This window comes from Nyctibius grandis, chromosome 12, assembly GCF_013368605.1.
Source record: "Nyctibius grandis isolate bNycGra1 chromosome 12, bNycGra1.pri, whole genome shotgun sequence".
NCBI lineage: Eukaryota > Metazoa > Chordata > Aves > Nyctibiiformes > Nyctibiidae > Nyctibius > Nyctibius grandis.
Window position 1 is genome coordinate 2,563,684 of NC_090669.1, and position 27,552 is coordinate 2,591,235.

A 27,552-nucleotide genomic window follows, 5' to 3' on the forward strand; every position below is an offset into this window, starting at 1 on the left:
TTTGCTTGTTTTTTCTACAACATCAAATAAGGCTTTTATTTGATGATGTAAGAAGAACATGGAGCTGTTGGAGTGAGTCCAGAGGAGGCCACAAAGATGCTCAGAGGGCTGGAGCCCCTCTGCTATGGAGACAGGCTGAGAGAGTTGGGGCTGTTGAGCCTGGAGAAGAGAAGGCTCCAGGGAGACCTTCTAGCACCTTCCAGTGCCTGAAGGGGCTACAGGAAAGCTGGAGAGGGACTTTTTACAGGGGCATGGAGTGACAGGACGAGGGGGAACGGTTTTAAACTGAAAGAGGGGAGATTGAGATGAGATCTGAGGAAGAAATTCTTTGCTGTGAGGGTGGTGAGACCCTTGCCCAGGTTGCCCAGAGAAGCTGTGGCTGCCCCCTCCCTGGCAGTGTTCAAGGCCAGGTTGGATGGGGCTTGGAGCAACCTGGTCTGGTGGAAGGTGTCCCTGCCCGTGGCAGGGGGGCGGGACTGGATGGGCTTTAAGGTCCCTTCCAGCCCAAACCAGTCTGTGATTCTGTGATCTGCATTGTGATGTGAAGGCTTCCAGTTTCCCCTCTGTCCCAAGCTGTGCCAAGTACTGATCTCCACGTAGCACCTTCTCAGCCCCAGCTACAGCCACTCATTTTCTCGCCTCTGCCTTCCCCCAGGACCCGGTGTTGCCAGTGACGGCCACAGAGGCATCTTGTATAAAACAAGCTTTGCAGGACAAGTCACCTTTGATCTGCTGCCCTTCGTGGTGAACCTCGCTGCTTTGGAGCTTGACCTTGGTACTAGTGGGAACAGGCGCCTTGTTCTGTGTTGTGTGGACGGAGGCTGCTCCTGGGGCAATAAAAACGGGTGTCAGAAAGCACGAGGGGTTCTGAAAATGCCAGCATTGGCATTAAGTTCAAGGAGAGGGCTTGCACCTGCTCACATCCATATGTTGGTATTTTTAATGTTGTAACTCTAACCCTTTTTTCTGAGTCAGGAGAAACAATACACTGTAGACTTAAAGAATAGTGTGGCCGGATGTTTTTTGATAGAAGCATGAAATCATCTTTATTTCCTGCTTTGTTGCCACATACGTACGAATAAACCAGGGCGATACAAGCGGACGTGGCTAAGTAGGACGTAAAATGGCTTTGAAGGATACATCTGGATTGCAGTTTCATCTTCTGCTTGTGTCTCTGTATGGAGGCAACATCCCTATAACTGCTCTGTGGAGGTGGGAGACCGTAGGGCTAGGAAAGGTGTGGTTGGCATCTTGGGGGATGTGCGCTGGGCAAAGCTTTGCTAGGCTTGAAGATGTGCAGGTGACAGAAAGAGCATCGAAATGAGAGAAAACTCTCCCTAGTGCTTTATCTATGGGGGAGGTGTAGCCTCTGGTTAGGCCTAAAGATGTCTCATAAATATTCGTGCAGACCCTGCTGGAGTCAAGGCCACAGCACAAAGCCCTTCTCACATCAGCAAAGCGGGCAGGTATTCTCAAACTTTCAAGAGCGATCACAAAGCCCTCGCTTATAAATAGGGGTCAGAAGGCCAGGATGAGGTTCTTTTTGAGGAGGGTGGCACCTTTGAGGTTAAATACCAGCTCTCAGCTGCTGTAAGAGAAAAACATCTCAGCTGCCTTCTTCATGAAGGTGCTGTTGGAGAAGAGCTCCTCAGGCAGAGATCCTCAGCTCTCCAGCACTGATGAGTGCACGAGATGAAACCTGAGCACCATCTTGTTACGACCTGGTCGCAACTAGTTCATAAATCCCTTGGAGTAAATTAAGGTGAAACGACACCAAATAACTGGTATGAAATTAAGAACAATTTATTAATACAGGGAAAGCGGCATGGTTGTAAGTGTCTTGGGTTTCTAAAGACATTGAGAAAAGAGAGAAAAGGAAAAAGGAAAAGAGAAAGAGGATAGAGACTACGAGAGAGGAAAAGAGAGATATCACCACCCTGGAATCCAGCGATGTAAGTTGTTCGTAGTGAAACCGCTTGCAGGATCGGTCCTCAGGTGGCAGGCGGGAGCGCGCACCAGCATCCCAAGCGAGAAGGTCTAAATACTTTAGGTCATTTGCACGCGAGATAGGAGAGGGTGGTAACATCCCTCTTGTCTCCCCCCCTCTGCTCGCTTCCCATGCTAATTGGGACGCCTGCGCTTTGTAGTCTTAGATTGTTCTCGAAATGAGTCGGTGGTCCCCCAAGGGATGTCTGGTGGTCGTGATCCCCTAGTTGTGGTGTCCGCTGTATGACCCCGCTTCTGCACAAGCATGGTTGAGGCCTTGCAAAGTTGTTGCACATGTAGGCTGGTCCCAAGGAAAAGATACCATCCCGCCTCCGCAGGACTTATCTCTTCCTTCAGCCAGAGTTGTAAATCACAACAATTAAGGCACAGCAGGGTATGTTCTGTTCCCAAGGCCCTTATCTCTTGCCAGACTTGCAGGCCTCTGTAGCACCCATATCTTCCTCCAGCCAGAGTTGTCAAACAAGTTGTTTAAGGCATACAGACTCTGTCCGTCACACATCTGAAATTGGATAGTTGTGCCAGGCGCTTTCTAAGTCCTTATTTTCCTGGTTTTGATACTTGTCACTTGCAGCTGTGTTCCTGTTTTTGTTGTGGAGAACCTATACCTGTCCAGGCATGGGATTCTCGGCATGTTCCTTGGGCAGGAGTGAGGGAAGCTGGGCTGGCACAAGGGTGCAAAATACCCTTGAGGTCTCTGCCAGGACTGAGCACTGGCTGCATCCAGCTTCCTCATGCAAGCTTGTGTGTAGGAAGTGCAGATGGAGCCTGTGTCTCATGTGTGGGTGGGCTTAGACCCATGGCATGGACATACCTGTACTTGATTTGCAGCCAGGTCCCATCTCAGCTGCTCCTGGCTTGGTGAGGTGGTGGAAGGTGAAGCAAAGTGGTCTCATCCAGATCAGCCAGCTGCTTACTGCAGCCCATGGTGCTTGTTTTCCAGGTGCTACCACCCGCTGCTGCGAAGCCTCAGATGTCGGTGAGGTTGATGCAGTTCATGGAGGCAAAGCGCCGCGCCTTGAGAATGGGAGAAGGTAAGTGGGAACCTGTCTTGCTTCTGCATTTGCAGCGTGGCAAGCAGTTACATGGCCCCCGTGCCCGCTGGTGGCCCTCGGTGCTGGTCACGGAGTGGCCTCGCACCCCTCCAAGCTCATCGCACAGCACAGCTGAGGCAGCTGGTCCTTGGAGGGGCCATGAAGGACATCGTAGGGCTGACCAAGAATTTACCCATGCAGCACCTATGGAGGGAATTATTTGTCTTGAAGTTTCTGCAGTAGGTTTTGCCGCAGCATCTCGAGAGAGAGCAGCGTGCAGATCAGAGAGAGGGAGAAGCGTCAGGGTGCAGATGGGCCGGGCTGGAGTCCTCCCCCGCCTCCAAGGGCTCTCCCCTCCGAGGCTTGTGTTTCTCTAAAGGCAGTAAAAGATGGTTTTAAAGGCAAGTTCTGCAGCAGAGAGAATTTCCTGCTGCCAGGAGACCTCTCAAATTACTTTAATGTCATGTATTAATTAATGCATTAATTAGTGAGTATGGGAGTAGATTTTTCCCGTGGTTCCTCCCCTGGTAAGCGGAATGGATGCAGGATGAGATTAGGATGATTTTGCCTGTGTCTGAGGGAGAGGCCCCTCCAGCCATGTCTGTTCTGTGCTCCAAGCCATGGTGGTTCTTCTGCATCAATTTTGACGCTCGACATCTCCCTCTCTCCTCCCCTACCTCCAGGTTTTTGACATCGTGCCGCAGTTTGGCGAGCTGCAGCCAGGCGGGACCCATTGGGTCACCGTCACCTTCTTTGGCCACACCAACATCGTCGCCCGTGCCACGGCGCTGTGCAGGGTGGAGGGAGGCCCGACCTACGAGGTCGTGCTGAGTGGGGAGGCTTCGCTCATCAACTACCTCGTAGACACCAGAGAGATCGACTGCGGGCTGCAGGTACCGTGCACTTTTCATGGCAGAGGTCCTTGAAACCATCGCCGGTGGGTTGCTGCCCACCTGGGTGTAGGGCTGTCCCCTTCCCAGCTGCTTTGTCAGCTGTGTGGCTTAGAGGTACAACCTTTGAGTGATACGTCCTGCATCCAAGCTGGTTTTTAATGGCCATCTCCACCCCACCCCACCCCAAAGCTGGGAATTCCTCCCCTTCAAGGTGACTAACGGTGCCTCCTGGGGCAGGCAGGATCCCAGCGGTGATCTCCAGAGGGACGTTGCCCCGAGGACATCCATCCACTGATCAGCTCCTAAAGCCTGAGCTCCAAGGAGATGCTCTCTTTTAATGCTCTTGATTAACCGAGAAAATAAAGCAGGGAAGGAGTTAACTTGGGCTTCCAGTCGCTGTAGCTGGAGAGAATGTCCCAGAATGATCCCTGCTGTACCGCTTTTCAGTCAAAAACCCCACGGACGTTTCCAGCTGTTGGCCCTGTACGTGTTGCACTGTCTGTCTCCCCTTTTGCTGTCCCCGTGAGCTCTGCAAATGCTTGTATGCAGATGCCTTTTTCTTCTGCAGTGTCTTGATGCCTTGTTTTGGCCAGCTGTTAGATGACACCTGAAAGTGCAGAGGGCTTGTATCCTCTGGGGTTTCTTTATTCCTGATCTTCATGTGGTTGGTGAGATCATGTGGTTGGTGATCTGCACGTGGTTCCACCTTCTGCATGCTGCCATAAACATCTGTTGCTATGTAGGGCTAAGAGGTACCCTGGGGCTGTGGGTTCCCCAGGTTAACCCAGGAGAGTCAAGTGCCCGTAGTTCCTCTGCCCCTGCTTCTCTCCTGCCTTGTGTTCATCTGCTCTCATCCCAATGAAAGCAGAAGGAGATACCCAGCATCAGACCTGTGTCTTCAATTTCCCCCTCCTCTGTCCTCCCTTCAGCTGTTCTATGAAGTCACCCAAGCAGAGGTCACCCTGCAGAACAGCGGGAAGATGGGATTCACCTACGCGGTGCTCAGCCCCAGCACGACCACTGCAGCCAGCCCCCTGCCTGGCGTGCCCCTGGTCGTGCCCAGCACGGTGAGTACGGAGGTAGCACGAGTGATTAACCCTGGCGCTTTGTCGGGCTGCCCGGGAGAGGGTTATAGGGGAAAAAAAGGAAGAAAAAAACCCCAAACAACAAGAAAAAACCCCCAAAAGCAGCCAGGAGAGATGGGGCTGTAAGCAATTGGTGGGGGGGGGCAGAGGTGGTCAAGCAAGCGTGGTCCTAGCAGCCTCCCTTGGTGGCATTTGTCGGCGGGTGGCTGGGTTAGCGTTTACCAACCTCCCGTGGGAGACACGGGTGCGTCGTCAGCTCGCTGCAGCCCAGCTCCTGGTTGTGCTGGCGCTGGAGCTGGTTGGTGCAGGCTCTCCTGAGGGTCACCTTACCCAGGTGGTGTGGTCAGACAGGATTTACTCCTTGTCCCTACCCGTAACGAACCCTGCCTGCCCCCTGCCAGCACCAGCCAGGTGAGACTTTAAATACTCTCTGGCCTGGGCATGAAGCTGCTTTGCCAGAAGTTGTAACAACCCCTGTACCGGTCCCTCGCTGCTCCAGCTTTGTGGGGTGGCGAGGGGGGACCAGGGAGGAGCAGGGCTGGCATAGCAAGGGGAGGAGTTTGAGCATCCCACCATCCCAGCTTCTCGGTTCTGCGTGGATGTCTTTGGGCTGGAGCAGCGTTCCTGTCCTCGTCCCTCTTTGCCATGGGAAGAGGAAGGCAAAGGGCTTTCACGTCTCCTCCCGGCTGTCTCCTACGAGGGATGACACGCTGATGCCCTCTTCCTGCGAGCTTCCGAAGACACAGCTCTGCTTGGCCCCGCGCGCGTGGCGGCGGCCCTGGCAGCTTGGCAGGGGCTCGCTTTCGCTGCAGCTGTGTCGTGGGCTGGAGCAAGGGCTCAGGGGACCAAGTGGCAGGATCCGTCCCGCTCAGCAGCTCCTTCCCACAGCACGGAGGGGAGCGGCGACCGAGGGTCCAGCCCAGGGTGTGGAGGGTGAGCTGAGAAGAGCCGCGGCTGTGCCCGGTCACCCAGAGCTGTGTTTGCCTTTCCAGAGGTGGATGTTTGCAGGTCACCGTGAGCCTGGATGGCTTCTTGCACCCTCGGTGTAACCACGCAGGCAGGAGATGTTTGGTTGGGGTCATTAACAAGGGGTCAGGATGGTGTCTGATACTTTCTTCTCTTTGAGAACCTGCCTTCTCTTGGAAAGGTGTCCCTGCCCATGGCAGAGGGGTTGGAACTAGATGATCTTTAAGGTCCCTTCCAACCCAAACCAGTCAGTGATTCTGTGATACAATTTTCTTTTTGGTGTTTCTATCGTCTGAGCCATCCCTCCACCAAACCACCTTTGGTTACATTCCCTCCCTCTTCTCCCTCGCTCTGCAGAGCCACATCGGACCTGGCAAGGAGCAAGTGCTCAAAGTCTATTACCTGCCAGGAGTACCTGGAGTCTTCCATAAGACTTTCCAGATCCAAGTGGGTCACCTTGAACCAGAAGAAATCTCCCTGAAAGGACAGGGGATTTTTCCCATGATCTACTTGGACCTGCCCAGGAATATCAAAGGTGAGCACTGCCTGTCTGCTCCCCAGGAAGGTCTCCTGTTGTTTTTTTTCCCCCCCTGTCATATGCCCATAGGGCAGCTCACACCCGCCTCCACCAAGCCTGGAGGTTTCAGGGCTGTCAGACCAACACTCAACCCTCTGGTTGCTTCCTGAGTGTCTGGCAGATGAGCCCTTGTGGGCTTTGCCCCAGGCACCACCGTGCAGAGCTTGCCAGCGTATCTGTCGGAGGCCTGGAAAGGTGATGGCTGGACAGGAAAGCTGTAACGCAGGCTGGCAGGGTTGGGTTTGCGTCACGTTGCAGGGGATGAGATGCTCCTGTGTGGGGAGGAAGGTGGGTGGGGGTGAACATGAGGGTTCAGAGAGGAGCAGCAGCATCCACTTTCCCTAGGTTGCTCAAGGAGTTTGTTTGTGGGAGAGGCTGATGTTGGGGCAGTGGGACCTCCCAGCCTAAACGGCATTGGCACTGCGCCCATGCTTCTATGTGTGGATGTTTTCTTCCTTCAGGAGATGAAAAATACGAGAAAATCTTCAAGGAGGTGAAAGAAAAGATGGAAAAAGAGAGCGGGAGAGACGCAGCAGTTGTTGTGGGGGAGGATGCGGCCGCGGAGCCACCCACGGATGCCTCGGGCACCATGGTGAGAGCGGCTGCTGCCCCGTTTGGCACGTGCCACCCTCCCGCTGTGTCACTTGGGCCCCTCGCACCCCGCAGCAGCCTTCCCGGTGCCCTGCTGGCATTTGGGACCTCCCTGCCTGCATCTGGCCATGCTCATGCATCAGCTCAGCGTTGCCCCAGGGGGCTGCCCACCGCTGGTAGTTGTCCATCCCATGGGTGCGTGACTGCTCCAGGGAGAGATCCTGAGGACCGTGCTCGTGTGAGTGAATTTATGGCACTTTGTGATGGAGGTGCAGGTCAGCGCTGGGGTGTTTGCTGCTCCCAGCCCAAGCCCTGCCAGCTTTGCAGAGCTTCATAGCAGCAGCATGACAGTGCCCTGGGACTGTGCTGTTAGTGTTTGTCTCCAAGAGGCACCAGCTTTCTCGTGGTTCCCTTTTTGAGAGAGCTTTTGTCCAAGCTGCTTTGGGACTGGCTGGGGCCAGGCAAATACTTGGAGCACTGGAAGGTTCCTGGCTTGTCTGTCTGGCCAGATGAGCTTTTATAAGTGCAGATGCTGGAGTTCATTTCCCTTCAGATGAGGTCCTGCCTACGAGAGCAGGAGGCATCACAGACACTGAGCAGCGAGACAGGAGGACCCCATCACCCATCTCCACAAGAGCAGGGGTGGGATCCTCTTTCAGAGACAAACCTGTGCCTTGGGAAGGACCTTTGCTAACCAGCCACTGTCTTTCCTTTCCTCAGGTGGACATGCAGCTGCAGCTGCAGATGGATCAGATGGTGATAGAGGAACATGCCCTGGAGCAGCAGAAAGCTCTGGCCTCTGGTCCCCCAGAGGACACTGCCTTTGACCAGAGTGCTCGTCGAAGGCTTGTCAGGTTAGTGGGGGCTCCTGTACCCTACCTCCAGGTGCCCCGAGGGTAACACCCAACAGCACACCCCTGCTCCTGAGAGCTCCTTGTGTCTGCAGAGCTAGGAATAGCTGGGGACTTCAGAAAGGGTCTGATCCTGATGGATTTCAGGTTCCCTGGGAGCAGCTGAGTGTCCTCACCTCTGTAGGGCCACGCCGAGCTTTGGGGATGCTCAGCTTCCCACAGATGATGGGTTCCATTCTTAGAGTTGAGGCATCCAGTGCAGACCATCAAGCCCATCCAGACAGCACAGACACCGTCTGACCAGCTCCGAAAGAGGCAACTCAGAGCTGGTGCCTTTGTTCCAGCTACCAGAGCAGGGAACCACACGGGTTGACAAACCCTTGACAAGCCCTAAATCAGGTGGCTTGGGTGCTGGTGGGACTGCAGGGCTTACTGAGGTAACTCGGTCCTTCCTCGTGCTCCTTCATGATGAGGCACGGGCACAGTAGGCTCCAGTTCAGGAAGAAGATCCTCTGCAGGACAGATGGTTTATGTGTTTTCCTGAGTGGGTTTGCTCTGGAAAAGGACCTTCCCATGAATCTTGTCGGTGTTGATCACTGCATTTAGCGGTGCTCCTTTGGGGACAGGTCTGCTCGCAGAGCAGCGCAAACTAATTGTATGTTAAGGTCCCGTTGGCAGGTGGTAAAACCTAGGACCTACGCTCCCTGTGACTTAGCAGAGTCTTATTAGCAGGAGGTCAGGCCTTGGGTTTCGCTGGCCAGAGCTGAGATTTTACAGCCGTGAATACAGAAATAGCCCCTTTATTTGCGTCTTCCACCCCTTGGCAGTGTCGCCAGGCTGTGGTTTCAGGACTGTCCTCACTCCTTTCAGAGCCAAGCTGCCCGAGTATCTCCTGGACTTCGGCTATGTCATTCTGGGTAACATCCTCACGCACGTTGTGAAGATCACCAATGCCGGGCAGTTGCCTGTGTCCTTCCACGCCGATGGACGTGTCCTGCATGACACAGGTAAGCAGGGCTGGAGAGGCTCCACGTGGGCTTGAGGGAGCTGTCTCTGATGGATTAGCTTAAGCTACTGGACATGGGGAGTTTTTTGAGTGCTTGTTTTTGTAGCTTTTCCCTCCTCAGGACCCTCTGCCCAGTGCTTTAGAGCCTGAGTTCTGGCCTGCCAATGTCTGCCCTAATGCTTCCTTGCAGGTGCCAGATGTGCTGATCACCTTGGTCACCTCTCAGCATCTTCTGCCCTTGGCTACCATGAGCATCACCTGAGTTTTTGTGCACTCAGTGGGTTTGCGTTGCGAACAGATGGACCCTTTGTGGTTTGGAAGTGCTTTGGTTTCGAGTTCATAATGTTGTAGCGCTTCTGTTGGGCCTTTCTTGAGAAACCAGCCTGTGAGGTCCTCTGGTGTATCAAAATAGGCTTCCCAAACAGGCCTTGAGGTGAGGCTGCAGTGCTGGCAGTGACTCGGGGTGTCTGAGGGATGGTCAGGTGTCTCCTCTAAGTTGTTTTCCAGGGAGCACCACAGCATGGGGTAACCGTGGTTGGAAATTCTCCTTTGGAGAAGTCTGTGCATCCTTCCCTGGGATGCTTGAGGAAGGAATTACTGGTGCTCCTCAGCTCATGTATTTCCTTTTTACTGTGTGGACCTTGGATTCTGGCTGTGAAAAGCCTTTCTCCTTGAGCAGTGACAAGGGAGAAAGAGCAGCAGGCTTCTCCAGAGATGCAAAGGGGTCCTTCCCAGAGCTACCAGTCAGGACAGCCGTAGGGCCTTAACGTGCTTGTGACACATTTCACGTCGCTTGTGTGTCTCAGCTGCTTTATTTGCCTCTGTTCAAGGTTTCGGCATTGAGCTTGATCACGTGAAAAACCTGCCCTACTGTGAGACCAAGACGTTGGAAGTGCGCTTCGACCCGCAGAGTGCCAACCTGCCCGTGGGAGAGGTGGAAGTGCTCCTGCCCATCAAGGTACCGCACCTTTTGGGGCAGGCAGCAGGTTGGGCACGGCAGCAGATGTCACCTGGGTCTCACCTGGATGCTCTCTCCTTCACTAGGTAGCAGGAGGCCCCACGTTTCCCCTCCGCCTCCGTGCCAGCGTGGCTGTGCCGTCCCTCTGCCTCTCCAGGGACAGGCTGGAGTTCTCCGCTGTCCAGTGTGGGCAGTGTCAGGTAGAAACCATCCAGCTTCGCAATGAGCTCCAGGTCCCCTGTAAATGGTTCGTGACTGTGGACGAGCCTGTTAAGAAGGTAAAGCACAGACAAGGTGTAACACGTAACTTCTTGGCTGGGTTTTCTTTGCCTCTCGTGCCTTTTCTGCCCCTGTGGCTGCCTGAGCACTTGGGCTACAAGCTCACTGAAGAAGCTTTTGAAGGTACAGAGCAAAGCTCATTTGTCTGGACCTGTTCACTAGCTGATGCCTCACTTCTCTGCCATCTTCACCCATTCCTCCTCCTCTGAGGACAGTGTCTTTCCATCTGCCTGCCCTGCCTATACATCTTCCCTCCAGTTGTAGGCCAGTGGTGGCCACGGCTGGTTTGGATGTGGGTGCTCTCAGCACCATGACAGTATCCCGGAGCACTGCAGGAACCGAGGGTTTGTCCTCGCAGACCAAGGAGACCTCACACTGTTGTTTTTTGTGCTCAGGTAGACAAATATTTGCCAGCGAGCACGCGTCGGAAGCTGCTCCAGGAGTTGAAGGCCAAGCCCCGCATCTTCAAGGCACTGCCCTCAGCCGGAGTCCTGGCTCCAGGACACCGATGCAACGTGCAAGTCAGGTTTTCACCCACGGAAGAGGTGAGATTGGCAGGTGTCACCCCCAGGAGGTCTGGCAGGGCAGTGTGGTACCAAGAGCCCGGGACATAACAGGATGGACACAAGTGCTTCCATGCCTGGGGCCAGTCCCAGGGATGTTTTAGTTGCTAGTAGAGCTGTAACCATCTTGTGCCTGGCTTTGGCTGGAGCCAAACACTGAGCAGAGAAGACAACCCTTATTTCTAGCCAGTGAGAGCTCATCTGCCTTTTTCGTGCAGCTGAAGTTTGCCTGATGCAGCAGTGCCAGGACTGTGTCTGGGCAACGTAACCCTGAGGACCTTTCTCATGAGCGTTGCGCTCCCTCCTGACTAGGTGGAACCATCTGATGGTCCATTTTCGATCCATCTGATACCGAAATATCCAGTTACACTTCGCACCAGGGTTCATCCCGGTTACTCAGAGCCAGCATGCAGGCGCTGTAGCCCCTGCTATAAGTTAATATCTGTTTTCCATTCACCTTAGAGGTACTGATAACACCCTGACCTTGGGGCAAGGGTGGAATTTGAGGCCCTGTCACCTGGGACTTCATGGAGGGGCTTTCTGCACTTCTCTTTTTCAGAAGTCCTACAGAAGCAACCTGAAGATCAACATTTGCCAGAGCAGCCAGCACCTTCAGCTGCAGGTGTCAGGACATGGGCTGGAGCCACAGCTGGAGTTCAGCCCCTCGGTGCTTGAGCTGGGACCATCACTGCCCTACAGCGGTGGGGCGGAGGGGTCAGTGGTGGTGAAGAACCCATGCGAGTTCCCCGTCGAGTTTTACTCACTGGAGTTTGACCAGCAGTACCTTGCTGAGGAGCAGGTGAGGAGGAAGGTCTCGTCCCCATGTGCATGCTCCCGTAGGTTCAGTGTTCCCAGGCTTGTGCTGGGGAGATGGAGGCAGTCCCTAGGGCAGAGCCTGGTGGCATTTCAGGGTTTGCCAGCTCTGCTGGCGGGCTGGGGAGGGGCTTGGCTAGTCTGTGTTGTCGGGAGGAAGGGATGAGGGAGAAGATAGGTTGGCTGGGGAGTCGGTTCATGTGACAGAGGTCAAGAAACATCCTGTATGTGGCTTCTCTTCCCTGTGCGCACAGATCCTGCGGATGCTGAAGGGCTACGATCGCCGCAACACCTTACTGCTGCCTCCACGCGCCCCGGGTGAGACGCTGCCCCAAGAAGTCCTGGACTACTATGAGGACCAGAAATTGCTGCAGGATGAGCGGGCAAAGTCCGAGACTGCGGAACCAGAAGGCCAGGACAGCGGTGAGCGTTTGGCATTGGCTGTCCTGAGTGTGGACACAGCAGGGAGTCCAGCCCACCTACCCTGAGGTCTCCATGACCTCGTTCTCCATGGAAAGCCCATGCAGCCATCCGTTCCCCAGCTTGGTGGAGGAATGCCAGGGTGAAAGTCTGTGGCTTGTAACACGCATCCTCTGCCAGCCCTGAGCGCGGCCAAAGCAAGCTCCCATCTGCCTTCCGCGGGCTGGGGAAGTAATCAGAATAGCCCTTTGTGTCCCTCAGCCTCAAAGAGCTGGACTTGGATGAGTTCTTCAGCCCAATAGAACCAGGTCTAATATCATTAGCTGGTTTTAGATTTGCTCCTTCCCAGCAACAAAAGCAAAAGCTCAAAATTCCCCTGAGGGCAGAGACAGCCTGGACATGCCTTGGGAATTTGCATCCTTGGGAAATTTTCCATCTTTTGCATGTGGTTGTGCAAAGCAGGGGATGGTGAAGAGCAGATTGCGTGGTCATGTTCACCCTCTTCTCCCCCCTCAGCAAACTCTGAAGATGTCCAGTCTCTGTCAGATCAAGAAGGAGAGCACTCTGCTGAGATGGTTCACACCACCTCATCCCGTAGCTTGGTCGTTCCCTCCCCCATTTTTGATGAAAGCCAGTCCAACAAGGTGTACTCTAAGTCTGAATGTGGAGAAGAGGAGGAGGAATGTGCTGAGAAAAGACCTAGGACAGATAAAAACCCAAAGCTCTTCACCTATTTTATGTCTTTGTGGCAAAAGCCTTGGGGGAGGACTTCAGAGTCACGTCCATCACTTCACTGCAGCCTGGTGCCATCTTCCCTCCTGTAGGCCCCGAGTCCACTCTTGCATATGAAGTCTGTAGGATCCTGAGAAGAGTCTGGGGCAGGGACAAGTGAGAGGCCAGGGAGGTTTTCCCCAGCTTTGCCAAATGAGCACCTTTGCTCCCAGGAGCTGCTGGGATCAGGATGGTGGTGTTCCCTTTCCTAGGCAGGGCAGCAGGCTCTCTGTCCTAGAGGACCTTGCGAGCCAAGATGGCTTTTGGTGACGTTCTAAGGGCAAAGGTGGGAGCTCTTTGTAAATGCTGTTATGGTGAATTCAGAGCCCAGCCAGATCTCCTGGTGTAATATTCCTAAAGCATCCAGCTTGGCCCCCAAACGGAGCCTCTCCCTTGGGACTGTGTAAAATGCCCAGTTCTGCGTGTCCTCGACTTATCAGGACCCAGGACCAGGCTCCCATGAGGACCATGTTGGCAGTTCATGGAAGGAGACTTGGCCCAGTACTTTTGGTTATTGCCGGGTGCTCGTTCTTCCCTCTTTCTGCCACCCCATTTACTATAATCTGAACTGGAACCTTTTACCAGCATCTAGGGTGGACCCTGATCTGCCCAACCCTAAAGGAAGGGCATGGAGAGACCCTGGGCATGACGTTGGTTTTGGCAGACTCTCCTCTCCCAGGATCTGAGGGGATGGGGAGGGTGATCAGGATGACAGGTAGGCAGGAGGCTGATGTTTCTACCCCGTTCTGCACAGCAGGGCATCGGCAAAGCTGGAGGAGCAGCAAGGAGGGGACTACAGGAGAACTGGAGGACAGCCCTGTCCAGAGGGCCATCGCCCGCCACCTCGGCATCGATATCTCCGCAGAAGGGCGTGCAGCCCAAAAGCGCAGAGGGATTGTCGTCATCGTCCATGGGGCGCCCCTGACAGGTATGTGAGCCACAGCCCTGGGCTGTAAGGATGGGGGGAAAGCAGGGGAGACATATCCTGGTGGGCCATGGTGCTTGGTTGATCAGTTGAAGAGCATCGAGGGAAGCCACAGCTCTGCAGGTACATGAAACAGTCGCAGGCCTTCACCCAGCTGGTGCAAGTGGTGTGGCTCCTCCTGTGTCCATACAGCTAGGCTCTCATTCCCCCAAACAGGGTGGCCATGTCCCCGCTACCTCGTGGGACCACATTGCCTAGTGTCCCTGTTGCCTTGTGGAAGCAGTCCCTAGCCCGTACTGACCCCCAAACCGGGCCCAGACGTTGCCTGAGCCAGCGCTGACCAGTGCAGGCTGGTAAAAGATCTGAATGGTGGTGGGACAGGGCTTGAAACCCTGGCCCAGGGCTGAGGTCACCACAAGGGATGACATCCTCAGCTGAGCGTGAAGTGGAGATGATCCACCTGGCTCTAGAGGACAACGCTCCTACCCATGCTCAAGCTGCCTCCCTCGTGGTTTCCCCTGAAGTGGCGCTTTGCTTTGACTGTCCTTGAAACTTTGAAATCCTGTTCAGGGGCTTTCCAGAGCCTGTCCCTGAAAATGCCTCACGTGCAAGTGTCACCAAGCGGTCTTCCTCTCTCTCAAGGCAAGACATCGGCAGCGGTCGCCCTGTCCAAACACTACGGCGCTGCCTGCTTGTCCATCGACGCCGTGGTGACAGAAGCCATCTCGGACGGGAGCAGCTTGGCGGGGCTCCGTGCCCGGGAGCTGTGCATGGGGGCTGCCACCAAGACAGAGGAGGCTGGTAAGGAGAAACGCTGAACCCACCGTGACCATCCCCTCCTGCTTGCTCCAGGGAAGCTTGACAGCCCTCGGGTCCCTCAGGAACGTGGGCGCAGTGTGTCGAAATGCAAAGCCATTCAGAGAGCATCTCTGGTTATTAACAAACCCTCGATTCTAAGGGCTCAGGCAGAGGCACTTTTACTGCCCCTGGACCTCTCAGCACATGTTCCTTTTTTCCCAGGAGCGCTGAAGCACCTCTGTCTTTCTCAGAGTTTTTTGTATTTCCTCAAAGCCGAATCCAGCTCGCTCCTCACAGTCATCAGGCAGAACTCTGCCCACTTTAACAAGGAAAAAGCCCTCTGAAGGGGCTCGTTAAGCACTAGATGGCTGACTTTGAGCGTGGCTTCACAAACATGAGAGGAGGGGAAGAAGAACCTCCTGGGGGAGTTTGAGATGAGACACGCTGCAGATGAGCTCTTTTCTCCAGAGATTTTCCTATACGTGCTGCCAGGTCACGGAGCTCGTGCATGTCGGGCTGTTCTCCACGTGAGACTGGAGACTTTTAGGAAACTTTCTGGTGCCCCAAGCTCTGCAGGGTGAGGCCAGACCCTGGCTCAGGTGGGAGGAAGTTTTGCATCACTCAGCTTTGAACCTGGTTGGGTTGGGAGCCGGTGGAGGGATGGGGGGCCTGGGTGCCAGGTGGGTTTATCCCCCACATGGAGGATTTAGCTCCAGCGGGGTGGAAGGTGCCTGCTTGCTCCCCGGAGCACAGGGCCGTCCCCAGCCCTGCTGAGCCATCTGTCCCCCTCCGCAGGTCAAACCGCAGATATCCCCCTCAGCCTGCAGCCCAGCACCGAGGCCGAGCACAGCCTGGCCGTGAGCGAGTCCAGCTCTGGGGACAAAGCCAGCCTGCAGTCCACCAGTTCCCAAGACCAGGCGAGAGCCACAGGGGGCAGGAGGAGGTTGCATGGCCGCCCATCCCGGTCCCAGAAACGGCATCGCACGGATCCAGGAGGCTCCCAGGTGAAGCATCGTCTGCACTGGTTAACGTGTGGGAACTTTGTGTTGCCTTTGAAGAGTCATCGAATGGTTTGGGTTGGAGGAGACCTTTAAAGGCCACCTAGCCCAACCCCCTGCAGTGAGCAGGGACATCTTCATCTAGACCAGGTTGCTCAGAGCCCAGTCCAACCTGACCATGAATGTTTCCAGGGATGGGGCATCTACCACCTCTCTGGGCAACCTGTGTCAGTGTTTCACCACTCTCAGCGTAAACAATTCCTTCCTTGTATCTAGTCTGGATCTCCCCTCGTTCAGTTTAAAACCATCACCCCTTGTCCTATCACTACCGGCCTTATTAAAAATGAAGGGGCTGCTTACAGGGGAGGCTCCTTGTCACCCAGAGCCCGGTGCAGGGCTGTACAATGCAGAGAGCCAGCTGGGCAGGCTGAGGGTGGCTCGGGGTGGGAAGGAAACCCCGTACTCTGGCAGAAAAACTCTCCTGGGTCTTAAGGGTTTGGCAAAGTGCAGTCCTGGCTAAGGGGGCTGCAGGATGCTGCGCCGGGGGCTCACAAGCTTGGGTCTCTGCTGGCCAAGGGATGTGACCCCCAGAGTTGTCCCCTAGAGCTGCTGGCCTCCAGTTTTGCTCTAGTCTCCCACCAGTGAGAGACCCCAGCTCCAAGCCCAGCAGCTGGAATTGTTCAGGGGGTTGCAAAGTGTTCTATTTTCCTTGTGTTCAACATTGCAGGGCTCATGCAGCTCTCAAGTCAGCTCTCCCATTCCCTGCGTCCCTGAGCAGCGGTGGCTGAGCGTCAGCAGCAGCACAGGAGAAGAGCTGGGCTTTATGAGCCGTGTGCTGCCCGAGGACTTGCTGGTGGCCATCCTCTCTGAAAGGCTGCAGGTATGTGGGGTAGGGGCAAATGATACCTTCCTGCTCCAGAGAGACAGGCAGCGAGGTGTGATCTGGAGAGGAGGAGGTCTGCATCTGCTGTTGGAGGAGTTGCAGGAATCCTTGGGTGAAGCTGCAGACGCCATAAGTTGGCCAAGCACAGGGAGAGATCAGAGCTTGTCTGAGCTGATGCACTTGGAACAACGATGGCTGATGGCCTTTGACATGAGGGTTTCCTGACCAGCCGAGAGCCCGATGCGTGCGACAGCTGACTTTCTCTTCCTTTTCAACTTTATTCACAGCTGAGTGACTGCTACCAGGGAGTGGTGTTTGATGGCCTGGAGACCCTCTTTGCGTGCAACATGGCGTCTGCTCTCATCTGCCTGCTCAAAGCTGTCAGAAATCGGCCTTACATCTATTTTGTGGACCTGTTCCAGGATTATGCTTCTTTGAAAGCCAGGGAGGCAGCTGCAAAGGAGCAGGAAGGTGAGACTCGTCATCTCCGTGCCTCTCAAATCTTCTCTCTCGAGCCCTCAACCTTCTCTGTGTGTATGTGGGTTACCAGCAGAGCTTGTAAGAAATGTTTTTATTAATCCTTCCACCTTCTGCCTCAGCGTGGCCAGCACTCGGCTCACGGGTGCTTCAAATACAGCAGAGCTGAGGCTCTAAGACTGGCCTTAGTCCCTAACATTAAATCTTGGGCACAAGTGCGAGCTGTTGTGGCTCCATAAGTAACCACCCACCAGCTGTCCACAACGCTGGGGCACGGGGACTCGCTGACCGCCAAGAGTTTGGGGGATTATCTGAATTTTGGAGCAGGGATATGGGCTCCCCAGTATCTCCTGGCAGGATGACAAGCTGGGTCAGGGCAGAGTTGCGAGTCCTCATGGCTCACCCAGCACAGCGAGCTCTGCTTGCAGTCGCTAATGGTTTCTCCTCTGGTGTGTGCTGAAGAACGGGAGCGGGAAGAAGCTGCCAGGAGGGAGCAAGAACGACTCAGGCAGATGGATGAGGAAGAGTATGAAGCCCTCACTGAGGAGCAGAAAGCTCAGTTTAACGACAACATACGACAAGTCCAGCGTGAGAGGAAGAAGAGGTGTGTAACCTTTGCATGGGTAACTCCCCAGGTTAGCGTCCCTGAAGGGTTTCCCTGCTCCGGAGACCTTGGTTGAGCTCTGAGGGGTTTCAGAGCAAAGGCCAGTTCCACCTCCCGGGTTCCCAACGGAGGAAGGAGCTTCTGCTGCTGAGACGCAGGGAGCTGAGCTCTGTGCTTGCCTTGCCACTGCGCTTAGAAGTGTCTCTACGTTAATGATTTTAATTCTCATTTTCTTCCTGTGCCTCCTTCACCAAAGCAGAGGGGTTGCGGGGTGGGTTTAGATACCGGTGCCGCTGTAGGTGAAGTCCCTGCAATGCTGATCTCCCAGGTTTCCCTTCCTGAGTGACCCCAGCCAGAAATGCTGGTGTCTCTTAGGCTCAGCTTCAGCAGCAGGTCAGCCTGGGAGAAGTTATGATCCAGGAAAGCAGCTGCATTCAGGAGGATGCTTAGGATAAGCGTAAACCTGCGTTAATCCCCGCCTGAAACTCCGGGAGGGGCTTGCTTAAAGCGAGCTTGCGTTTCAGCACTTCTTTCAGTGCAGAGCGATGGTGGATCAGTCTTCGGCAGTGTGCTGGAGCTGTCCAGGTTGGACCTTCTCGGAGAAGTCCACAATTGAGTTGCACAACTGAAGTTGCACTGTTGAGACCTTATGACAGCAAGGCTTAGATTTGGCTGGCCCTGGAGGTCCCCTCCCACCTTTCCTTTCTTCAGATGTTCCCAGCCTCCCCAGGTTTGAGGGAAGTCCATGAAGATGGTCTAAGGGTTCAGCCTGGCCTCAGGGTCAATGAGTGAAGTGTGGGACCAGCTGGGATTGCCGTGAGCCCAGGTTTCTGGTGGTGACTCTCAGGGATGTTTTCTGTTTGGCTTGCTGTAGGGAGATGGAGCGGGTGGCTCGAGAGCTTGAAGAAAAGCGCCAGCAGGAGCTACAACGCTTGAAGGAACAAGAGCTGATGAAGAAGTCATCTAAGCAGTGGAGGAGAGCGGTTGGAAAAAGCAAAGTTAATGATTCGGTGAAGAAAAGCCAGTCTGTAGCCAGGCAGGTAGGTGGTTGTGTTTATAGAGAGGAGTAAAAGCCCTGGGGACCTTCCCGCTGAGTTGTACCATTCCCCGAGAAGCCAGCAGTGACACGCAGTGCTGGGGACAAGTACCTGGCCATGAGTAACACATGGGGCTGTGCTGGGAAACAACAGCTGGTGTTGGTTCATGCTGCTGCTGCTTCCCCAGAGGTGCTTTCCCATGGGTTTGTTGGAGAACTGCTCTTCTAGGATCGTGCTGCCTTCGAGTCACGGCTTCATGTAACTCCATCCATTCGCCGTGAAGCCCTAGATAGTTCTAGTCCAGGGTTTCTTCCCACTCTGCCTGTGACTTACACCTCTGAGCCATGTTCTGTCTGGGATGGGGTGTTCGTTAGTAGTCAGGCTTCCCGAAGGGTCAGCCAGCAACAGGGATGCTCAGCACACCAGAAACGAGCCCAGAAGACTGCGCAGGAGTAAGGAGGTGTCTTCAGTTCCCTGTTTGGGTCGGGGAAGCTGTTCTGTTCTTTATCTGGTTCGCAGGACTCCTCATCAGTCTGGCACTGGGGAGTTTGGTTTCAGTTGAGCTAAACTGGGTACCTGTTGCGTTCTAAACTGGGATTTGTAGAGCACGTAGCATGGGTCTCGGACAAGGCTCGGGGCGCTGTTGCAAAGATCATCACTGTCCTACAGCGTTGGAGTCGGTGCTTTGAAATGCTCACTGCTTTTTCTTGCTCCTCCTGTCCAGAGTTCGAACACAGCCGGCAGCACCCGATCGGATGTCACCGGAGGGCTGAGCAGGCAGGGATCTGTAAAGGAGCACCGAGACTCTGCTGCAAGGGACAAGGAAGATAAGAAGAAGAAGAGCAAGGTTCCCCTGACGGATGCCTGCCCGGCGGTGGCTGTGCAACCCTCAGAGCCAGAAGAGGGAGAAACCAAAAGCGAGGACCTGAGTGACAGCGAGAAGAGCTTGGTCCTGAGGTTTACGATCTACGAGACATTGCGGAAGGACATCACACACATTTTGTCATCCTGGGACAGGGTTCAGGGTATCCTGCAGCCCTGTCTGAACCACGAGGAGATGCAGCACCAAGCAGAAGAGCAGCGCCAGCATTTATCCAGCCGCAGGAGCTGGAAAGACAGAGAGAAGGAGCGTCAGGAGAGGCTGGAGAAGGAGCACATGGAGAAAGAATGCCTGGAGAAGGAGCAGCTGGAAAAAGTGAAGGCTTGTGAGGACTCCAAGTTACCTCAGCTGGAAGGGGAAGGTGCAGAAGGCTCAGCCAGAGGCCAGGCTGTTGGGGTGCCCTGCTTGAACATCCAGGTGCTGGGCTTAGAAGATGTGACTAGGAGGATCCTGGAGAGCGGCAACCTACCAGCGGCAGAGCAGGTAAAGCCCTGCGAGGCTCAGATGCTGAGCCTGCCATGGTCTGGGCCCCGGTGCATTGTGTCCCACCAGGTGACAACGGCATAGAGCCTTGTCCAGGCCACTGATGTTGTTCCCCAATGTCTCTGCAGCAGCCACGCAGCTGGGGAGGTTCTCAGCACCCCTTACATGGGTGGAGAGAGGGAGCACTCTCTGTTCAAGCATCCTCCCTGTTCAGAGAGTTTCCCAGTTTGGAAATCCTTAAAAATGGTCCTAGGGCAGCTCATGGTCATTGTTTCCTTCAGCTGAGTCACTCAGTGGAGAGGTTTCTCTCTAGGTCCTGGCCCTGCTCTGGAGCCTGCCCACCCCACTGGGCACACAAAGAGCACTGTGCTCCGTGTAAATTAAAAAAAACATTACCAGAAGCTCAGTGCCTTCAAGGGAGGAGTGCGAGGATGAAGGTAACGGGAGTATAAACAGGGTTTTCTCTTATGCTTTAGATCCTGGATCACCTGGGACTGGGTCCCTCAGAGCCTCCCATTCCCCCTACCACTTTGTACTCCATGATCCACTACCCGGAGCAGCGGATGGCCCCGGCAGCAGCAGAAGCCCTCGAGCACTTCATGTTTGTTGTGCCAGAAGATGCCACTGCGGAAGCTGAAAAGAAGGATGCAGAAAGTGTTGTGGATGACCCCGTCGTGGCTGCAGTGAAGGTGCCAGGGCAGGGGGCCAGGCTGGATGGGAGCATGGGGTGGGGGGAGTGGAAAAGGATCACTGTGGAAGGGCAGTGAGGACAGGACAGGGTCCTGTGTTTGCAGGTGTCCCTTCTGACTGTCCAAAAGAGACAGCCCTGCATGGGACATAGGGTGGTTCTGGAAGACGAGAGAAAAAAAGTCACCTAAAGCCCTCAACTTCCCTCGAAGAGAGGGTCCTGGGCGAGGAGAGGTGTCAAACAAAGTCCAGTAAGGAAGACCAAGTCCCTGGGCAGATATTAAAACCAGTAGATGCTGGTTACTTATTTATTCTCTCTCCTGTTTATTTAGGTTGGACATCAGGAAGAATTTCTTTACAGAAAGGGTTATTAGACATTGGAATGGGCTGCCCAGGGAGGTGGTGGAGTCACCATCTCTGGATGTGTTTAAGAAAAGACTGGACATGGCACTTAGTGCCATGGTCTAGTTGACAGGGTGGTGTAAGGGCAACGGTTGGACTCGATGATCCCTGAGGTCTCTTCCAACCTAGTTGATTCTGTGATTCTGTGAACAGACGTGCAGCTTTCATTCCAGGACGGGGATGTCTCAGGGCAGGGCTCACCTCTCTCTGCCTTCTCTCTCTGCCCTTGGTGTGAAGAAGTCAGAGGAGCTGCTGACCCCATCCAGAAGCCAGTTGAGGAAGGAGAAAGCCCGGGGCAGCCGGGAATCTGTGATTCTCAAGCGGGTCTCCAGCCGGGGCAGGGTAGCTCCCCGGCGGCCGGGCACGGCAGCGCCCACACATTCCCCTGCGGTGGACCAGAGAAGCGTGGAGAGGGTCCCATCCTCAGCGGTGCCTATCAGGTGAGCTGTGAGGGAGGACGTGATCCCTGTGCTTCAGGTCCATCTTGCCAAACGAGGTCCATCGTCCCCAGCTCCGCAGGGACCCTCTGCCAGTGCCTTCATGGGATGGCGAGCCCAAAACCCTCGTCTTTGTCTCATTTGCTCGTTAGTGATGTGTGAAGCCTCCTCTTTAATTGGCAGGTTGAGCAGCTGCCGGTGGATAGTGCCTGCCCGCGGCGAAGTGGAACTGAAGGTCCACTTCAGCTCCACGGTGCTGGGCCAGTTTGACCAGACACTGCATTTTGAGGTCCTGGGGACACACCGTCTGTACCAGCTGCCCTGCAGGGGCACCTGCCTCTATCCTGCCATCAGCCAGGACCCGCGGTAAGGCTGGCCCGTGGGAGCCTCCCACGCTGCCTCCCCCTAAACTGAGAGCCAGGGCTGTCCCTTGTAGCCCTGCGAACTTCTGGCTTGGGCAGAGTGTGCTGCCTGAGCAGCCCAGCATCTGTCCCAAGCTTGGAGCTGGGAACCAGTGCTGGTGCCTCAGCCACCAGTAAGGGTTATGGCTTTCTGACCAGGTTGTCTACTTGGAGCATCTCACAGCTCTTCATATTCCCCATTTTCTCTCCCCAGGCTGGTGTTTCCTCGCCAGAGGAAGAGCAAGGCAGACGACGACATCATCTTCAAGCAGTATGTCATGGACACGGGCGTATTCCACTTCGGACCACTGCTGTGTGGGAAGCCAAGAGACCGGTATGTGCTCCCTGCCCCGAGTGAGCACCCTGATGCGCTGCCTGCTCGGAGTGAGATGTCGGGATGGGATCTCCAGGGCCTTGTGCTTTCATGGACATGCCGAAGGGCTGCGGATATGTGAACTCGAGCAGATAAGAGGCACATGGGTCTTGGAGGAGCTGGGGAGAGATGGAGATGAACTTCCTACCTGGTGGGTGCCTTGGTGGCCAGAGCCACGTGCTGCTTCCAGTCTGAAGGTGACTTGGGGCAACTGATGTTCCCTCTTCCACATCTCAGCTTTGCCACCAATGAAATGAGCTTTATGGTGCCTTTTGAAAGTGCTTTGAGCTCTACGGGTAGACTGAACAAGCAGTTCTTCTGCTGATGGTTTGCAAACCATTCCTTGATCTGTAACATTAGTCAGACTTTATGATTTGACCTGCCAATGTGCGTGCGGGGCGGTGTGGAACCTGCAAAGGAGTAATTCTTATTTAAGAATCACATTTTCCTGATCCCCACCACTGGATAAAGTTTGCCTGAAGAAGTTGTCATTGTAGCTGCTGGCATGTTTCTATTTTTGACATTGCTCTTTTTTTTTTTAATATTAGAGATGAAGTTCTTGTCTTTCTGGGAGCTCTGGAGGGCTGGTGGTATTTTGACAAGCCAAGGAAATCAAATCAAAACAGTTTAAAAACCACAAGAGGATCTTTAGCCAGGCTGATGAATGGTCTTGGGTTTCTGTTTGCTTTTTTAACCCTTTAACTCCAAATTCTGTTCCACATCTGAGGGAAGGGACAGTTGTTAAATTCAGCGTTCCTCTTGGGAATTAATCCTTTCTGTTTCCTTCCCTCAGACTTGGAGCTGGCCCGTGAAATCCAAGGCAATCTCATGAGGTTTTTGAAAGAGATAAGCTGAGCTATTTTTCAAACCTCTTTTCAAAAGCATTTCTGTCTACTCTGCAGGGAAGGAAACCCAGCAAAGAAGGGGGAAGAACCCATGTGCCTGGTGTACTTTTATTTTTCCAGGCACCCTTGAATTGATATTTTGTAAAACACTATTTGAGTGGCCTGTCCATCGTCACGCTTCTGGGATGGAGGCACCAGGTCCAGGGGCAGACATCAAAGTAACACAAGGATGAGCACGTATAATATGCAACGTGCCCCTCAAAATGATCCTTTTTCATAGCTTGCTTGTTAGACCCTGGCCTTCCAGTGCAGCCTCCTGGAACACAGGAGGGACACGATGCTTTCCTTGATGTGTCAGCGGTGCCAGGGTCTCCTCTGCAGCCTTTTCCCCTTTTTGTGGACAGGTACAAGGCGCTGCCCTGTCCCTCCAACTGCGAGAAGATGACCATCCTGAACGTCACGCCCTTGGCAGTAGAGGTGCATTTCTGCTTTGAGCACGATCTCAAAGCGGGCACGTTCCTTTTGGACCCACCCAGCATGAGGCTGAAACCTAACGAGAAGCAGGTAGGAGAGGGGAGGGCAGGGCAGGCACGGGGAGAAGGGCCAGGAACCGTTCCTCCTGCTCACGGGATGCTCTTCTGTGTTTCTTTTCGCGGGGATGGTGTTAGGAGCTGAGCGTTTGGGCGTACCCCACTTCAGCTGGCCTCGTGGAAGACAAGCTCGTGTGCTGCATTGAGGAGAACCCAGAGCCGGTGGTGTTCCCCCTGTGCTGCGAAGGGGTGCAGGTGGAGCTGGGGGTCAGCCCCAAGGAGGTGAATTTCGGCAAGCTGCTTCTGCACAGGTCAGTCCTCCTGCGGCCACTGTGCCGGCGAGCTCCCCTGCAGCTTCTCTGCCTGTGTGGCCACTCAGATCAGAGGCTGGGCTAGCAACCCTCTTTCTCCCAGCAGTTCCCAGTCTCTCGCTCGCTGTGCCTTGCTGGCTTGGATATCCCATGACAGCCACAAGCTCTGTAGGCCCCCAGCAATGCCGTGTGATGGGCGTCCTGGTGGATTTATGTCTTGTCTGCTGGTTCAGAGAGCAATCCAGTTGCTCTTCCTTATCTCCCTTCTGCTGGATACCCTTCTAACCAAGCTCTCCCCCAAGGACCTCACCTCTCAGGCTTGTGACACAGAGAAAACATTTAACTATAGTTTCATACACATGGATGGGGCTGCTCCAAGTTGCATTCAGTTGCAAGGCTGGCATGGCCATCGAGCAACCAGTGCTGAGTGTCTCTGTGTCTCTGCAGGACGGACAGCAAGACCCTGGTCCTGCAAAACAGCACCCCACTGCCCATGGCCTGGCGGCTCAGCGGGGTGAAAAACCTCGGCGAGGACTTCTCCGTGTCACAAGATCGGGGCTTTGTTGGTCCCCGCACAGAGTTTAGCCTGCATCTATATTTCAAGGCCACGAAGGCTGTCAACATTAAGAAGACAATCCGACTAGAGGTAAGATTGAGGGAGGTTTTCCTCCCCCTCTACACTGCCCTGGTGAGGCCACACCTGGAGTAACTGTGTGCAGTTCTGGGCCCCCCAGTTCAAGACAGACAAGGAGGTACTGGAGAGAGACCAGTGGAGAGGGGTACAGGGATGTTCAGAGGGCTGGAGCATCTCTGCTGCGAGGAGAGGCTGAGGGAGCTGGGGCTGTTCAGCTGGAGAAGAGCAGACTGAGGGGGGATCTGATCAATGCTCACAGATACCTTAGGGGTGCGTGTCAAGGGGATGGGGCCAGACTCTTCTAAGTGGTGCCCAGCGCCAGGACAAGGGGCAATGGGCATAAGCTGAAACATGGGAAGTTACATCTGAATATGAGGGAAAACTTATGACTTGGAGGGTGCCAGAGGCCGGGCACAGGCTGCCCAGGGAGGGTGGGGAGTCTCCTGCTCTGGAGATGTTCAAAACCTGCCTGGACATGACTGCAGCCGCCTTGCTGCTGTGCGTGGCTGAATGCTGTCGGTTCGTTGTCCAAACCTCAGCGTGCTCCCTGCACCCATCCTGGGGCTCTTAACATAGAGCAACAAGCTCTCACCCTGGGATTTTGTTCCTCGTGGTTTAGTGGCTGCATTTTGGTGAGGATGCTGGGTGATTTAAGAGGAGAGGGTTGATCATCCCCCTGTACTGGGCACTGGTGAGGCCGTACCTTGAATCCTGGGTGCAGTTTTGGGCCCCTCACTACAAGAAAGACCTTGAGGTGTTGGAGTCCAGAGAAGGGCAGCGAAGGTGTTGAAGGGTCTGGAGCACAAGTGTGATGAGGAGCAGCTGAGGGACCTGGGGGTGTTTAGCCTGGAGAAGAGGAGGCTGAGGGGAGACCTTCTCGCTCTCTACAACTGCCAGAAAGGAGGGTCTAGCGGGCGGGAGGTCATTCTCTTCTCCCAGGTAGCAAGTGACAGGACAAGAAGAAACAGTCTCAAGTTGTGCCAGGGGAGGTTTAGATTGGAGATCAGGGACAATTTCTTCCCCGAAAGGGTTGTCAAGCACTGGCACAGGCTGCCCAGGGCAGTGGTGGAGTCACCATCCCTGGAGGGGTTTAAAAGCCGTGTAGATGTGGTGCTGAGGGCCATGGGTTAGTGGTGGGCTTGGCAGTGCTGGGTTAACGGTTGGACTCGATGATCTTAACGGTCCTTTCCAACCAAATGATTCTGTGACTGTCAATGCCACTTGCTCTGGGACAGTTCACACTTCTTGTGGTGGCTTTCACATCTCTGCTTCCCAGGATGCTTTAGCAGCAGCGTTCCCTGCTGTAGGCTTGCAAAGTTGGGCTGACAGGGTTTCTTACTGTGGCAAAACCCCGCTGGGTCAGCCCGTGAGATGAACAGGTTAGGAAAGCTTGGGAGTCCACAAATGCTTGTCAAGCAGGGGAGGCTGTGGTGGAAGCAGCTGGTAGAGACAAGGACTCGTAAGTTGTCTGCCAAAAGAATTGAGGAGAATGGTCTGAGCAATGTTTGTTTCTTGCCACCTCAGGTTTCAGATGCTGAAAATGCCCTGGGAGTTGTTCAGATTGAAAATATACAAGTCTGTGCAGAAGCCTACGATGTTGCTCTGAACATCGACATTTGTAAAGGTAGGTGGATGCCCCCAAAACGAAGTAGCCCGGGTGCATTGCGTTGCCTTGGCAGGTGGGCAACCAAAGTGGATGGGATGGGGTGGGCTGGGATGGGGTGGGATGGGATGCAAGCGTGGCACGGATATGTAACACACGTATCCTGCAAGCTGCCAGGAGTGAAGCGCTGTCAGGGCACAGTCACCCTTGGGTCTCTCCCCTCCCAGCTTTGAAGTGTGCAATTAATTTGGGGGCTTTGAAACGACAGTGATGTGAACAAGCAGTTGGCAACTCCTGGAGGCGCAGCACGGCGCGTAGAGTTCTTAGTTCTGTGTTTGGAAGCAGGGAGATGGAAACTGAGCTCCGTAGTTGCTGAACCCTGCAGGTATTCTCTAAGGGAAGGGGCAGCAAAGTTGCTAGAGAAGACTTCCAAAAAGGGAAACTTGCTGAGGAGGGTTTTGCGCCGCCTGAGAACTCCAAATATGCGTCTTGTCCCTTGGTGTAGTCTGCAGCAGCTCACAAATATTGACCATTTCTTACCTGCCCCTGCGGGTTTTCTGCAGGTACAGGCGGCACCGTGGATTTTGGCATCCTTCGGGTGCTGGATGACGCGAAGCAAGTGCTGAGGCTGAAGAACAGAGGGATGTATGAGATTGCGTACAGGTGGGTCCAGCTGCCTGGGCTGTGCATGCGCGATGCCACCCCCTGCCCGGGCCTGCGTTCTCCTGGCCGTGGCTAGAACCTGTTCCCATGCTGGCTACCTCATGAGCTGCGTAAATACAGAATCTGGGCTCTCCGACCTCAAGGATTTTAAGAGAATCCAGCCACACACCAGCAGTTCTTCACAGGAACTAGAAGGAGAGAGCCTGAAATTTAAGCCCTTCTGCTGGGATTCATTTCCTTCCTTTGAGGGTCAGCTCACGTCTCGTTATGAGACTCTTTAAAGGAAGGACTAAGACAATCAGTATTGCAGTTGGCTTGCAGCACTCTTGATTATCTGCACTCTGTCGAGATCTGGGATTCAACAAGCAGAGCTGGACTCTTTCCCTCTGTTTTTTTTATGGTCCTATGCAAAGTCCTGGCTGTGCTGGTGGCACCTGTACTTTTAACTTCAGAGATCTTCATTCCTTCCCTTTCTCCCCAGTTTCAAGCTGCAAGCGGCGGATACCAGTATACCCGACTTGGCGTCCCACTTCACTATCCAGCCGCAGAAGGGCGTGCTGTCTGCCTCTGAACGCTTTGTGCAGGTCCAGCTGTCCTTCCACCCCAAGGTGGAAATGAATATTGAGGACAAACCCATCCTGCAGTGCCAGGTGAGCTGCCTGGGCCGGGCGGTGTTAGCAGGACACGTTCTTGGGAGTGTTAGTGGGACACGTCTTCTGGAAGGAAGGCTTTAGCTGGGGAATCTTGTGGTGCTTCCTAAATGGAGCTTA

The 27,552-nt window shown here is 54.5% G+C and overlaps 1 protein-coding gene across 1 annotated transcript in view; it reads left to right on the top strand.

Annotated features, from left to right (window-relative positions):
• Nucleotides 1-27,552, top strand: part of LOC137669484 (hydrocephalus-inducing protein homolog) — a 67,002-nt gene that overhangs the window by 14,565 nt on the left and 24,885 nt on the right. The window contains 30 exon segments of the mRNA XM_068411585.1: nt 3,722-3,931; nt 4,861-4,998; nt 6,340-6,517; nt 7,021-7,151; nt 7,871-8,004; nt 8,872-9,008; nt 9,838-9,965; nt 10,052-10,243; nt 10,640-10,789; nt 11,367-11,606; nt 11,875-12,043; nt 12,557-12,737; nt 13,555-13,739; nt 14,379-14,537; nt 15,330-15,538; nt 16,260-16,412; nt 16,703-16,886; nt 17,355-17,496; nt 18,371-18,536; nt 19,258-19,896; nt 20,373-20,585; nt 21,223-21,425; nt 21,606-21,788; nt 22,038-22,157; nt 23,446-23,605; nt 23,710-23,882; nt 24,330-24,528; nt 26,041-26,140; nt 26,683-26,782; nt 27,264-27,432. Coding sequence (XP_068267686.1) covers nt 3,722-3,931; nt 4,861-4,998; nt 6,340-6,517; nt 7,021-7,151; nt 7,871-8,004; nt 8,872-9,008; nt 9,838-9,965; nt 10,052-10,243; nt 10,640-10,789; nt 11,367-11,606; nt 11,875-12,043; nt 12,557-12,737; nt 13,555-13,739; nt 14,379-14,537; nt 15,330-15,538; nt 16,260-16,412; nt 16,703-16,886; nt 17,355-17,496; nt 18,371-18,536; nt 19,258-19,896; nt 20,373-20,585; nt 21,223-21,425; nt 21,606-21,788; nt 22,038-22,157; nt 23,446-23,605; nt 23,710-23,882; nt 24,330-24,528; nt 26,041-26,140; nt 26,683-26,782; nt 27,264-27,432 — 5,445 coding nt within the window.